The 15,559-nt window shown below is 38.0% G+C and overlaps 1 protein-coding gene across 1 annotated transcript in view; it reads left to right on the top strand.

The window, feature by feature from the left end:
- grapa (GRB2 related adaptor protein a) overlaps window positions 1-15,559 on the top strand; it is a 45,041-nt gene that overhangs the window by 8,865 nt on the left and 20,617 nt on the right. The window contains exon 3 of the mRNA XM_023265387.3: window positions 509-628. Within this exon, the coding sequence (XP_023121155.1) occupies window positions 509-628 (120 nt within the window). The remainder of the gene's footprint in view (window positions 1-508; window positions 629-15,559) is intronic.

Here is a 15,559-nt window from a genome sequence, read left to right as displayed (position 1 = left end):
AGAGTCGGCAAAAATAAACCCAGAATTCTGACCAAATAGCCTCAACCGAGAGGATCCTGCAATTTGTGGATGGCTCTCTCTTCATATGAGTCATCAAACCGACTGTTGTTGCAGGTCCATGAAAGCACAATGTCATTTATGCAAACATTGCATCCAAGGAAAAATGCCCTGCTAAGCAAGACTAATGAGTGGTGGTGGTGGTGTGTGTGTGTGTGTGTGTGTGTGTGTGTGTGTGTGTGTGTGTAACTGTTTTTTTTCTCACCTCTGACCTCTCTTTCATTTCTTTGTCAGCACTGATCTCTACTTTTGTGAGCTTTTTCGTCTTTTAAATCCTTTCGAACATTTCGAGCCAGTAGATATTCGCAGACAACAGCTCCTTTCTCGAGCTTGTGTGCAAAATTGTGCCGGAGCTGCTCAGACACCTTAACAACATATGCATAAAAAAGCAACATTGGTGACCTCTTTCTTTCGTTTCAGCTTATTTACTCACTTTCTGTCTCGCCTCCAGCTGGTTTGCCGGTCGTATTTCTCGTGGCGTGGCAGAAAGTCGACTCAGACACAGAGAGTGTGGAGCTTTTCTGGTCAGAGAGAGCGAGAGTGCACCTGGGGAGTTCTCCATGTCCGTCAGGTAGGAGATAATTACTCTTGCATTTCCAAATGTCCCCTTTTTGCTCTCTTTTCTGCACATTAAAATGAATGCATTTTGTTTTTCTCAGGTTATTATGAGTACTTTGTTGTACTCATTCCTTTATATTACACATTCCTTTACATTCATATTCCTGCAACAGCCAGTTTTGTGTCATTTAAGTGCAATCTAATTGAATCTTGACATATACCGCATGCAGACGTCCCCATCATTTCTCTATTAATGCATTTTGGATGTGTGCATGCATGACTCTGTGTGTGTGTCCATGTCTGGTGGCAGAAGGGGATCAGAGGAGGAGGGTGAGAGGATAAGGTGTGGGGCGGAGGGTAAGAGGGAGGATCTGCAAGCCCTCCAGCCTGATGTGAGCTAATCCTGTCTGGCACACCGCAGCATCTGGAGCTGCTGATGGGGCTGATCGGTTGTCTTGTCAGTGGATGGCGGTCAGGAACGCAGCTGAGGCTTGGTGTTGTGCCTCGGGTGGCTGTGTGGATATTGGAAGTGGAGAGTTAGAGAGTGTGTGTGTGTGTGTGTGTGTGTGTGTGTGTGTGTGTGTGTGTGTGTGTGTGTGTGTGTGTGTGTGTGTGTGTGTGTGTGTGTGTGTGTGTTTGTGATGGGGAGTCTGGAGTTTGGAGATGATAAAGGCCAGACTTGGAACTAAGAGTTGGCTCTTAACTGAGCTCCCGGGGCTGTAAGACAACCTGGCTCAAGTCAGGAGTAAAGAGTTGGATTTGTGGGTTGTTTTGTGGTTGGTTGTGAAATTGCTTGGGCATGATATCTCCCTCTGCCTCTCTCTCAGTAGATTTGTCTTAGTACAGCAATTTGGAAGCAGGAAAGGCAAGGAAGGGGAAAAATAGGTTGCCTATATTAAGAAAATATAAAGGGAAAATTATAGAAGAGGCAGAGAAGGGAGGTGCTGTGTGTAAAATAGATTTGCGAAGAGGGGACAGGGAGGATTTTTGATGCTTCTTGTGGGTTTTTTTTTGGCTGTTTATTGATGTCTTTCTGGCTGTTGTTGCTGGATTGGAGTAGCAGCTTGAAAAATGGGTCAGGTGTTTGTGTAAGTCTGCGAATGTGTGTGGTTCTTGTGTGCTGACAGCGCTCCTGTCAGAGGAGACATCTTGACAGCGGTAACTGCAGAGACTTCAGTCGCAGCTCAGCTCGGTCCAGCTTTGACGTCAGTCTGTGAAAAATCAGATCCACTTTCACGGCCACGAATGAAGCCAAGATGGGACTTTGTTTCTATATTTACTGGAAGACTGTTGGTGGAAGCATAAAATCGTGAAACACTATGAATTTGATGCAAGGTTAAATTGGTTAATTAGCAAAATTTCTAAGTTAATGTGCACGTTTTGCTGCGGTTTTTAGTAATTAAGCTCAAGAGATGCAACACTGGTACCTGGAAGAGAGATCCAGTTTCTCAGACATGAAGGGAGAATTTCCATATTAATGTAATACAACAGTTTGATGATATATTTACAGAAAGGATGAGTTTCTCTTCTATATATAATTACTTTTTTTACCTGTTACTCCACACCATGAATTATTCTCACAGGTTCAAATCGCCTTCATCCATCATGAAAATATCTAGTAGGGGTAAAAATATAAAGCATGCTCAGAGATGTTAGGATATAGTAGTAGTTACTGGGTGTGAAATATGATTGTGGTGATCAGTTATTGTAAGACCACAACAAAAGATATTAGTCATAATTATATTTGTCATAAACACTGTTATTATCTCTTTTGCTCTTTAATTTATTTTTGCTATTGCATTTCTCAGGCCCATTTCCTGTAGAAAAAATGTAATTAACCATAAAAAGATAAAAGAAAATTGCCATTTTGGTAATCATTACAGTGCATTTAAATGATCACAAATGCATAGCATATGTATCTTAATACTAAGATTATAGATTCCCCAGAAAAGAATAGTCCATCAGAAAAATAAAGACAAAAATTTTGTATTGGGTTAAATATTAAGTTATATTATATGTAACACCTTTCTGTTCTCAATGTCTTCTATCAATGTTAGAGATAGAAGCAATTTGGTTGCTTCTATTTCTACTCAGAGCTCATGACTGTAGGTGAAGGTTGGAACACAGATCGACTGATAAATCAAGAGCTTTGCCTTCTAGCTCTCTCTTCATCATGATGGTCCAGTGCAACATCCACATTCCTGCTGGCAGCGGTCCAATCCATCTGTCCATCCCATTGTTCATTTTTTCAAGAACAAGATTCCAAGATACATAAAGTCCCTGGCTAGGGGCAGCAACTTACTTCCAACCCAGAGAAAAAATCTACCGGTTCTCATCAGAGAACCATGGCATAAGACTTGACAGTGCTGGCATCTGTCCCGGCAACTTCACAAATGGCTGCTAACAGCCTCATTGTGCAATTTAGGCCATGGCTTGATGACGCCAACATCATCTTTTGCACACACAAAGAAAGAAAACTGTCAATTAATATTACAAACAACAAGGCAACCCTAGTGGAGCACTCAGTGGAAAACATGTTTGACTTAAAACAAGCATATAAACACAGGTCTCTCACTTTGGTTGTACAAAGACCAGTTAGCTCACAGCAACAGACTTGGTAGCCATAATCTCGCAGGTGCAGGTTTTCTCGAAGTTCATAAAACACACGTGGACTGGATGATCTACAATTTAGCACCGCTGTAGAATGCAAACTCTCTCCAGCTTTATAAAATCTCCAAATTCCCAGAGACCAAACAAAGAGCATCATATTACTGTCCTCACACATGGTTCAGAGTGGGGCCCTTTAAAGTGATCGACATGTGGTCTAGATTACGTATTTGCTGGTGTCTGACTAAACATACAAGACACTTGTTTAAGACACTGTTTGCTTCAGAAGACTTTGAGAGGTGAAATCTGTGGCAGCCGACTAACTTCTAACTTTGCCAGAGAAACTGTCCCAATGGGTTATTTAGTAGCTTATTTTTGGAAAGTGAAGCAAAGCGATGCCAAGCTCAACTTTTACAGAGAGAGATGAGAAATCCATTTTGCTAGCTGGGCATTTTCCCCAGTTCTCTTTGACTCAGCAGCAGATGCACCCAAAGGATATATTCGGTCTTTTCTAAGTTTTCCTCAGTTCTAAAACTTAGTTCAGTGTTTTGCTTTTTTTTTTTTTTCATAAAGCATACCTGGTCCCCTTTTCTTATTTGGGTACTTTTCAGATTTTTGCAGGAAGGTGACATAACTTTTACTTTATCTCCAATGGAAAATTTCACTTCCTTTTTCACACTTTACTACACAGCCTTTACTGTCAATACTGGACCTCCCACCTACACATAAATGTCACTGAAAGTAACAACTGTGTAAGTGATCAAAAGCCTCTCCAGGAAATGAGTAACTGAAGCAGACAGTACGCATTAAGGCAAAGTGGATGGTGAAACTCACCTTTATTTATTTTAATCATGCAGCAGTGTTTTGAAGGGCAGCATAATCAGTATTTTTTCTTTCTTTCTGACCAATCTGTGAGAGCAGACATCATTTTGTCCGACCTTCTTTCTGATTCCTATCATGTTGTTGAGTTAAATTTGTCTCTTCGCAGCTCTTCCTTGTTTTCTTATATGTTTGTGTGAACAGTATGGCAGTTAGCCCTGCATGCAGACTCACACTTGCAAGCAAAAACGTACACAGTTGGTTTTCCTGTGGCCTTTGTTTTGCGTCAGGTGAAGGCCACACAAGACAAAAGACATTTTCTTTGCCTGAACATTCTTGTAAACTTGTTTGTCTGAACTGTGTTTGTCAACAACTTTGTCCATGTTTGAGGCATTCAGGTCCCTTTCACTGATATTATTATTGTTCAAAAATTTGCAAAAATTTTCATACTGAAAAGTATTAAAATTCTATTCTCTGTGTGTGTGTGTGTGTGTGTGTGTGTGTGTGTGTGTGTGTGTGTGTGTGTGTATATATATATATATATATATATATATATATATATATATATATATGGTAAAAATAATATTATTTTCTATGATTAAAAAAAATCACTTTCTCGTTTGCACATTCTGTCACTTTTGTATATTCGGTTGATTTTTTTTAATTTTAATTTAATTAATTTTTATTTTATTTTATTTTACTTCACTGTATACCTTACTATTCTGTGTTGTCTTATTGTTTACCCTGTTATTGAATACCCATGCCACTGCAACAGCTTAATTTCTCTCCAGGGATTAATAAACTCATCTAAGTCTAAGTCTAAAATATTAAACAAATTCTCGCCTTGATTTTACATGAGATTATGTGTATTTTATAGCTTTTTAATTACTAATGTAGGATATTTACCTGCGTCAAAATACAACAGAGACATATTTTCTTTAAACTGACTAACTTTCTTTAAGAATATTTTCTTTATTTAATTTTTTTTTTTTTTTTTAATTTTACAAACACACAGCCCATACTTCTTTTTGTGTTATTTGTCACAACTTATGTCTAATTTTAGAAATATTTTTAGGGTATTAAACCTGAAATTAACATTTTCAAATATTAAATAATTACTAAAATCCAAAATTTTAGCGTTATTCAAAGTTGGAAGTTTTTTTAATATCAAATTATATTACATGTGTAAATTCTAAAGTCTATTTTGGTTATTTTTATATTCCTTTTTTATGTTTTTTTTTTCAAAAATACGGCAAAAAGTCTGTAACATAAGAAGAAAAAATGGCCTAAAATTACAGATATGTTTTTACAGTGGTTTAAAATGTAGTTTTCTTGACATTAAAGTCAATATCTGAAGCCACAGAAAGCTACTAAAAGTACTCTTGAATGTAAAACCATACAAAAGGCGGTCTTCTGTTGTAATGTTAACGGGCCAACGTCAATTTGAACGAGGCATAAAACCACCTGGTGATTCCAAGCCTGCTGCCTGAAAGGGTTTATCCTATAACAGAGTTTATTTAGTGCATCTCAGTGTGGATACCAGCATTTCTGACAGAGCCTCTGTTATCACTGACTCATGCCTCCACTGGCGGCTGGCTCATCCAGTAAGCACTGAATGTGGCCCTTCATTCAGCTTCCTTGTCATCAGTCATCATTAGTCGCTTATCGGGGACGTTACTCCAGAGAGGAACCATTAAAGGGAACTCACCCTGCAGGCTGGGCCCATTTTACAGCAACACAATCTTCTCTGAGCTTTAAGTAACCCACAGTGGGTTCGACATCCCGTGAATGTCATCACTTGGGGGGCAATTTCACACTTGATGTACCTCAGAAAAAAAAGGACATGAGATTATTTTAGTTGGATAAATGAAGGCATGTGGAGAAAACGTGTCAGAAAAAGAGCATGCCAGAGTGAAGAAGTGAGTCAGGAAAGTTGTGCAACACGACTTTATAATAAATGTGGCACAGGGTGCCATACATTTTTAATGTGAAATTCTCCTTTAAGTTGTGTCCTTGTGTCCTCAAACCATCAAAGCATGAATGGACATTCTGGGAACTATGCTCATTCTCTTTTTTGTGGAGAGTTAGAGGAGTCTCAATGCCGCTCTTCACTGTAAAAAAGAGAATTATTCCTATATATGTTAGTTTTTATTAGTATTCCTGAAATACACACAAAACAATACAATTACATCAGTCCAGTGTAAAACAAGAAAAACACTGGGCGAACGTAGTAATCTGTCAAGACTGCTCACTCATTATATCATTTCCGACAGCTGAAATCTTGAAAAAAATTGTAGCGGTAATCACAGCACTGTAGAATGTGGCCATTTTATATAGATGTACCCAAAAACAAAATGACCTTGCGCTCAGCACAGGCATGTGTTGTGCATGTGTATGATATGTACGGATACCAAATCGCGTGACCTAAATTTGTAGCGGGCAGCAGGAATTGATGGGACTCAGAAACACCCCCACAATTTAATCAATTGTTTCTTGTATCATTTCTGACGGATAAGTCCCGATTAGTAGTAAGATCACAATCATGTGATCGTCAGCAGGCAGCTGACGTAGTGTTCAATTGTAGTTATAGTTACAGTGACAGTGTGCCACTATCTCACAATGATACAAAAATCTTTAACAAATCCGTGGATCCAGACTATAAGCTGCATCACTGCCAAAATCTAATCACTTGGTCCTTGTGTCATTTCTGACCTTCCCTGAAAATTTCATCCAAATCCGTTTGTCTGTTTTTGAGTAATGTTGCTAACAGGCAGACAGACAAACGTATGCCAATCACCAGATAACTTTGCCATTCCTCGGCGGAGTAATAATATGAAAAATCTGTGGCTGCTAACAACATTAAACATATCTATTTCACAAATCATTCCTCTTAATTTATCTTTCAAATGATATATTATGAATTAATATGTAATAACTACTATATAGAAAAATTATTAGATTTAATCAGTTATTTAGAATTATTCTATATTGTAGATAATTTCATTGTTGATACACTTGTAATTATTCTTCTTTGAAAGCTAAAAAGTACACATGAACACATGTAAAATTAAGGTTATACAAAAATATCAGCATTTTTATGAGATGGTTATTTTCTTTTATTTAACATCCAAACTGCCAAAATATTGCAGTTTTTTTGTAACCTTAATTTTACATGAGAATATGTCTATTTTTTTTAGCTTTTTAATTACTATTGTAGGATATTTACCTGCATCAAAATAAAACAGAGAAATATTTTCTTTAAACTAATTTTCTTTAAAAATATTTTCTTTAATTCAAAAAAATATATATTGTTATTCCATGATAAAGTTTTTAACATTTCACATGTAAATTTTGCTTTATTTTTTCATGTATGTTCTCAAAAATATGGCAAAAAGTCTATAATAAAAAGAGGAAAAATGGCCTAAAATTACAGGCCAAACTGCCAAAATATTGCAGTTTTTATGTAACCTTTTTTCACTCTGGTGGAAGTTTCTTGAAAGAATATCTTGGAACCAACCCCTGAATCATAAAAACTATTATTTATATTTGATTTTATCTTTGTTATTCATGCTACTGTCAGTCTGTTGTGATCTTTTTTTTTTATGTTTAATTTTGCTGTTTTCCACAGCACAGCCCTTTGTGGCACAGTTTAATACCACAGGTCAGCAACCAAAAACACACCTGAGAGAGACAGGAACATAAATACAGAGAGAAACAGAGAGAAGAAGGAAAATATAAAAGCAAGATGAAGAGAGACAGAGGGAAAGAGCAACAGCAGATAAAACAGACAAGCAAAGCAAAAGCTGATGGCGGTTGGAGCAGGTGTATGATTTAACTTTTTATTTTTGTTTACTGCTACTGACAGTGGTGCTGAAATAAGACACGCCAGTCTACTGGGAGATAAACCCTCTGGAGCATCTCCACTTTTTTGTTAGTCATCTCCTTTTTTTATTACATTTTTTCACATTTTATTCAAACCACACTCTATTCTGTGTCTTTTCTCTTCAACTTGGTCTCCCTCAGAGCTACTGTAGTCGTGGCTAAAAATAAAAACACGCTAGCAGATGCCAGAATAGAGGAAATTTAATCACAAAATCATAAATGCATAATTTTTCTGTAGCCTTAGACGCCCTGTTTTTACATCCCTCACTTCATACTAAAGGAAGAGATTTGTGGGATCAGTTTAAACGAATTGCTTCAACTAGTAACATGCTGTTGAATTAAATTTATCCAAATATTAATGCCACTGGTTTAAGTTAGTTGTACTTAAATCACTTGATTCCTCGCAAATGAACTGTTCGTGTTGCTGCAACCTAATTTACAGGAAAGTCAACATGTTTCCAATTGTTCCTACTTAATTAATTGCTAAAACATGATTTTGTCATTTTATTTACTGTCTCTTTATCAAATTTAATGAAATATGAACGTCATTACCTCTGATGCGAATTGCGCTCCCCGTCCAAAAAAAAAAGTCACCACTTGGATTTAACTAAGCAAATAGGTAAGAGCCTTCCATTGGATAATTACTGCAGTGATGAATACGTTTCAGCTGTAACAACTTACTTAACCCTAACTGATATGGTGCGGGGCTTCTCATTTCTTAAACAACCTTGTCGGAAGACGTATCCTGTGGTCATGGAAAAGATGTTAATCTGTCTCAGAAGAGTCAAATTATTGGCCTGCATCAAGCAAAGAAAACAACTAAGGAAAAATCAGGTTAAGAACTGTCCAACGCATCATTAAAACTTGAAGGATAGTGGTGAACCATCATTTTTGAGGAACAAATGTGGTCGAAACAAACTCTTAGAAGATCATAAGAAATCCACAAGTGAATTCACAGCTATGCTTAATAGTGAAAGTAAGAGCATTTCCACATGCACAATGCAAAGGGAACGCAAGGGATTGGGATTAAACAGCTGTGTAGTTCTAAGAAAACCACTGATCAGCGAGGCTAATCAAAACGAAAAAGGCTTCAATTTGCTAGGTAGCATAAAGATTGGACTCTGGAGCAATGGAAGAAGGTCATGTGGTCTGATGAGCCCAGATTTACCCTGTTCCAAAGTGATGGGGGCATCAGGGTAAGAAGAGAGGCAGATGAAGTGATGCCCTCATCATGGCTAGTTCCTACCAGACTGTGGGGGTTAGAGTTATGATCTGGGGTTGGTCAGGTTCAGCAACGTTATGTTCCCAAAGAATGAGGTCAGCTGATACCTGAAGATACTGAATGACCAGGTCTTTCCATCAATGGAGTTTTTCTTCCCTGATGACATGGACATGTTCCAAGATGACGATTCATGGGGCTCACTTTGAGAATGAATGGATCAGGGAGCATGAGATGGATTGTCCTCCACACAGTCCAGACCTCAGCCCCATTGAGAATCTTTGGGATGTGCTGGAGAAGACCCTGTCCCTCCATCAATACAAGGTCTTGGTAGAAAATGAATGCAACTCTAAATCTAGATAGAAATGAATGCTGTGACATTGCAGAAGCTTTTCGAAACAATCCCACAGCAAATGTGTGTCGTCCTCAGAGCTAAAGGCAGTCAAACAAAATATTACAGTGTGACTTTATTTTGGATGGGCAGTGTATAAAGAAGTTGCATCCTAACTTCTGCGCTTTCACTGAATTCAGAATACCAATTTAAAGGGACAAAATGTCAAGGATACACAAAAGTAAAGTGCCATCAGGGTAACAGAAAAATAAATGAGATTCATTCGAAATTATACTTAAGCTAGGACTGAAATACATTTTTCAGTGAAGAGCATGCTAATTTAAAGTGCATTTAAAAATTAGGTCACCTTCTTGTTTAAAAAGCTAAGTAGGGTAGAAAACATTCCTTCCTCAGAGTTAAATAAGACTTCAAAAGTGCCTCAAATGATCCTTCTTTTTCCTCACCTATCAGTCTTATGGAGTGTAGCTTATGGGTGAACCTTACTTAGCTACAAAACCTGCAGCTCTTTGGCTCCGTCTGTTGAAATGTTATAACCCAATTAGATTATTTCTTCCCTTGAAGCAGCTCTGGCTCCGAGAAAATATTTCATGACTACTGAAATCCATATTTATTACAGGAACTGCAGACGTGCGGCTCTGGTAAACACTGACACAACCCAACATTTATCTGAACCAGCAGCTCTGAGGTTATGAATGGCTTAATGATTTAAATACAGAGTAAACTTGCGAGCAGTTTAACAACACGCAGGTCGACACGCTTAGCCACTAAACTGCCTCCATCATTCTTCCCCTTTATTCTCTCTGTGGCAACACTTGCGCACACACTTCCTGTCTCCGTCCTCGTCCGTCTAACGAAGCAGGTGATGCTTTATTAATGCTACAAGCGGCTCAGAACCGCGTCCTTCGCTTGCTTGACATTGCAGGGTTGACATGCAAGGATGGAGCTGACACACTTCAAAAAAAAAAACAAAAAAACACACGCATGCACAAAGCCAAGGCCAGCATGGCGGTTAGCCTGCAAACGTATGAGAGTAACACGCCGGTTGGCACAAACGCATGACGCAATCAGGGATCTGCTGACAGTCACAGAGTTGAATTGACAGCTGGAGGTGTCAGTGCGACTGTGTGAAGTATTCCAGACATCTGCAGCGGTTTAGAAACTGAACAGCAGATTAGAATAAAGGGTGGGGGGAGGCTGGCAAGAGGGAGCGAGACAGCGAGAATAGGGAAGTGAGAATAGATGGACGGAGGAAGTTGAGAGAACGATGGACGGATGACCTTCGCGCCGCTCTGATTGTGCTGGCGCCGAGTAAAAGTTTCAAAAATAACTTCCACTGCGCTCATCTACTGTATATCTGTCTCTATCTGTACATCTAGTTCACTTTCAGTCGTTCTCGCTCATATTCTCTCTCTCTCCCTCTAATTTCCTTTTACTTGGAAAAAGAACTTAATCTCTCTATCGCTGTGGGCCTTAATTACACTGGATCACGGAGATGAGAGGGCACTTGGATGGAGGGCTTTGTGTGAGTGAGTGAGCGATCAAGCTGAGACAGATGCTGTCTGCGTTATTAGAGCAAACTGCTTCTGCACTGTTTCTGGGTAATAATTAATAAAGCCTTCAATAATAAATCACCTAATTCCGCCGTGGATACAAGAGTACACATGGGTTCTCTCCTTTCCTTCACATGTTTTAGAAAAATAAGTCATCCCTGGTGGTTTTTGATCATAATGATGTAGAGTAAATAACTCAGAATATTAGAACATATCAAATATAGTTGACTTTTCATTTATTGTAGGAGGTGGATTTGCTTGTTACAGATCATCTCATGTTTGTGTCTGTTAAGGCATAGCATGTAGTTTTTTATCATTATTGTTAAATTCAGGATTTTTCGAAATGATTTCTCCTCAAACTGCAATATTATTATTAGAATTTACTTTTTTTAAAAACCTCTGTAGTAATACAGATGTGTGGTTATACAGTTTAGTGCACTGGAGTGTTAACCTGAGTGTGAAGATGTAATATTGTGATTCAAGTGTAAATATCTGATTTGACTCTGGTCAGCTGCATGGAGACGTTGCATGAATTTTGAGGGTTTGATTTGTTTGACAGGCAAGTGGCTTTTTAACACTGATTTTATGTTTTGTAGAATTACAGCTTCTTAATCCTCTGAACCCCAAAACCTGGGTCTAATAACTGCCCAAATGATACTTTGTCAGAGTCAGAAAGTGGAGAATTGTTGGATTTCGTCCTTGGATAAATCACACATGATGTGAGTTCCTGTCAGGAATGATAACAAATTTTAATTTAAATGGTGGTATATTTTATTAAAATTACTTTATTCTGCAAAAAATTACAAAAAAACACCCCAAAAAACTAAATATCTGCAGCAGATTATGTAAAAATATATATATAAAAAATGCCTTGTATCCCTCAGTGCACCCAAGTAACAAATTAGAATGACTGAGAGGGGAAAAAAACACTTGATAAATAAAATAAATGCAGCATAGCTCAATAGCAGTATACAGAAGAGCAAACTGTAAGCAAGATTTTGGAGGATACATTCAGCATGGTGAAATATCTTTGCAGAATTGATGTGCAGAGTTATGAAATTTGTCACGGTTGTGAAAATAAAAAGGGTAAACTATCCATACCATGCAGAAGCCACTTTTTCCCCCACAATATGGGTAACACTCGTGGACACCTGGAAGCCTGATTCCAGATTATTCGGATTTATGGCATAACTTTGTCATACTGCACAAAAAGACATTTTTAAGTTCTGCCTGCTTCTAGCCGTAGTTGTGCTGTTTCTATAGAAGTGCAGAACTTTATATTGCAATAAAAAATGAGCCCACAATGGGTAAAAATGTGAGCAAAAAACACCTAGAAACTGCTTTTTGCTTGTCAAAATTAAGGATTGCATGTACAAGTTATATACTCTACTGTTCAAAAGTTTGGGCTCACCCAGACAATTTCACGTTTTCCATGAAAACTCACACTTTTATCCATGTGCTAACATAACTGCACAAGGGTTTTCTAATCATCAATGAGCCTTTCAACACCATTAGCTAACACAATGTAGCATTAGAACACAGGAGTGATGGTTGCTGGAAATGTTCCTCTGTACCCTTATGGAGATATTCCATTAAAAATCAGCTGTTTCCAGCTAGAATAGTCATTTACCACATTAACTATGTCTAGACTGTATTTGTGATTCATTTAATGTTATTTTAATTGAAAAAAAAAAACAACAACTTTTCTTTCAAAAAAAGGCCATTTCTAAGTGACCCCAAACTTTTGAACGGTAGTGTAGTTAAATATATCATCAAGTGGTGCTTAGAAGGAATTTTTGGACTTCATGTCATATTAGCACAGCGAAGACACCACGTTATAAATTGACACTACATATACTACCAGTCAAAAGTTTGAGCACACCTTCTGATTCAGTGGTTTTTATTTAATTATTTTGTACATTGTAGATTAATACCGAAGACATCAAAACTATAAAAGAATACATATGGAATTATGTTGTACACAAAAAATGCGTTAATCTTCACTCTAAATTGACAACGTAGATAATAATACAAATAAATAAAAAGCATTGAATGAGAAGGTGTGTCCAAACGTTTGACTGGTAGTGTACATAAAAAAAGTTTCACTATAATTCCCAACTGAGATTAATTTTCCAAAGTTATACCTTTTTTTCTGGTATTATCTTTTGCATTTTAAATTTTAAACTAAAGTGCTAGCCCTAGCATGGCTACTATTGCATAACAGCTACAGGAAATGTGAGCTACATGTAGTGAACAGACACCTTGACACCTTGTTTCCGTCTTTTCTTCCTTCTGAGCGTTTGATGTGTTTCATTCTACATTTACATTATTGTAAACCCCCTAAAGGGAAAGTTCATGTCCTGTCTACATCCTGTCTTTAATCTTCCCTTTACTCTTTTGTCTCCTTTAGAAAAAACTGCTGCACAGTTGCACAGCTGTTTGTAGTAACAGAGCCCCACCAGTAGGGTGCAGCAGAGGGTTCCAGACAGCTAGCTGGGGCTGATAGAGATCATTAAGAAAGAATTTTTGAGCTGCATGTGTGTGTGACTCGGTGGAGGATAAGGCCGGATCAAGAGAGGCGATGGAGACAGGGTGGAGCAGATAACAAGAGGAGCAGAGAGAAGTTAGATGGAAGTGAGATAATAGAGAGTGATAATAAAGAGTGTGAGCAACAGACCCACAGGCAAAGCAGAGGAAGAAGAAAAAAAAAGAAGGCAGATATCACAGCTACTCACATAGAATGTTCAAAGGCTGGTAATCCAAAAACGTGTCAGAAACCTCACATTTGATTGAATTAATATGTTTTTTTTTTTCACTACGGTTTCATCATTTCGGGGACTGACGGCGAGAGAAGAGAGAGGGTGAAAAAGAGAAGGCAGGGAAAGAAGGGCAGGGTGGAGGTGCAGCTGAATGCCATCCAGTCATCAGGGAGTCAGTTCTGCTTGTTCACAGAGCTCAGTGTCTGAATAGAGAAAGGAATTCTGGGTGAAAACAAGCCTGTGCTCATTTACTTTCTGTGAGCTTGGAGCAGAGCCAATCAGACTAGATAGTCTGATAGTGAGGTGGCCGTACTGGATTTACTCTCCAGCTAGGATGTGCCATTTACTGGAAGGATTGGCCATATATTTAGAATATACACACAAAAAGAAATGGCAAAAAAGGAGAATACCACAGTTTTGCATGACATTTTAACAATCATTAACATAAGCCAAACACACCCACTCTGTGATGTGTTTAGAAATATGGGGGGCGTTGCACTGATTTCCTCTGCATATTAGATGCTGTTATATAACGCGTACAATCACGGTGAGATGTCCAGATTTCTAAAGATAAGCCGGTAAGTTACTTAGCAACCACCGCAGAGCAGGACAGGGGAGCAGGTATGATTGCCAGTGAATACCAGCCAAACTCTTTTAATCACAACAACAAGGCATGCACTCTTAACACCGTGGCTATTTTTGTTTGTGCCTCTGTCTTTATTTTATTATTATTCAGTGGTTTTTTTTGTTTGTTTTTTCTCCCAAAAAAACAAATTTCACCAAGATATGACGGTAAATGGAGCAGAATGAAAGAGATTCTCTGAAATAAGCAAATTTAACGGTTAATTTTCTGTGTGGCCTGATTTTTTAAAATGTAATACAAATTTAACTGTGAACTACGTTTGTTCGATATGATCTGCTTTGCAGATTCCCCAAGACTCACAGAGCTTCCCATGTAAATGTCAAACAGAAAAAAGAAAGAAAAGAAAAAAGACTGCTTTAGTAATAGTATCCATTTTCTAGTAATGATATTGATTTAGATTTTGCATCGGTTTCTCTGAGCCTGTCTGTTTTTATAGTATTTTCTCTGCTGCAGTGTTGTCTTCTTGTCTGTCTTGGCCAGGATTTTTACTTGAAGATGGTGAAAACACAGAATAAGAGTAAAACGAAACACCAAAGAAGGGTCACTTCAGCGAACAGGACGGCACTGAGTGCCTGCCAGCTCCAACAGCTGACAGCTGTGTGGTTAAAGGGGAGGATTTGCAGACTAAAGAGTGTTGGTATAAACTCAGTGCTGCTCCAAATTTATTGTATGCAAAAAAGCAACTTGTGAAGATACAGTGCAGGAATCGAAAATAAAGAGCAGATTCTGTATCGAGGTTTGTCAGTTTCCACAGTTTGCCATCGTGGTAAAACAGATAAATTGAACAAATGCGCTGCTTTAATGTGTAACAAGAATGTCCCATTACTGGCCACCAGTTTGTATTTTTGAGAGAAAATGATCAAATTTGTCATCAGACTGCATTTTCTAAAGTTTCTAGAAGTTTGCACGAACATTGAGGCTGGTCATGGGCTAAATAAGTTCTTGCTGGCTGAATTCTAAGCTGAAAAACGGGATAGTTTGATTTCAGCAACACCGAGCTCTTCACTATTCGAGAGAAATGAAACATTTTAACATCTAGAATGATTTACTGATATGTTTGGATCATTACTGCTATATACTTAATTTCGTTAGCAGCAAATATCGTAATTAATG

The sequence above is a fragment of the Amphiprion ocellaris genome, chromosome 19, assembly GCF_022539595.1.
Source record: "Amphiprion ocellaris isolate individual 3 ecotype Okinawa chromosome 19, ASM2253959v1, whole genome shotgun sequence".
Classification (NCBI taxonomy): Eukaryota; Metazoa; Chordata; class Actinopteri; family Pomacentridae; genus Amphiprion; species Amphiprion ocellaris.
Note: the sequence above shows the minus strand (reverse complement) of the source record. Positions and strands in the feature narration are given on the sequence as shown.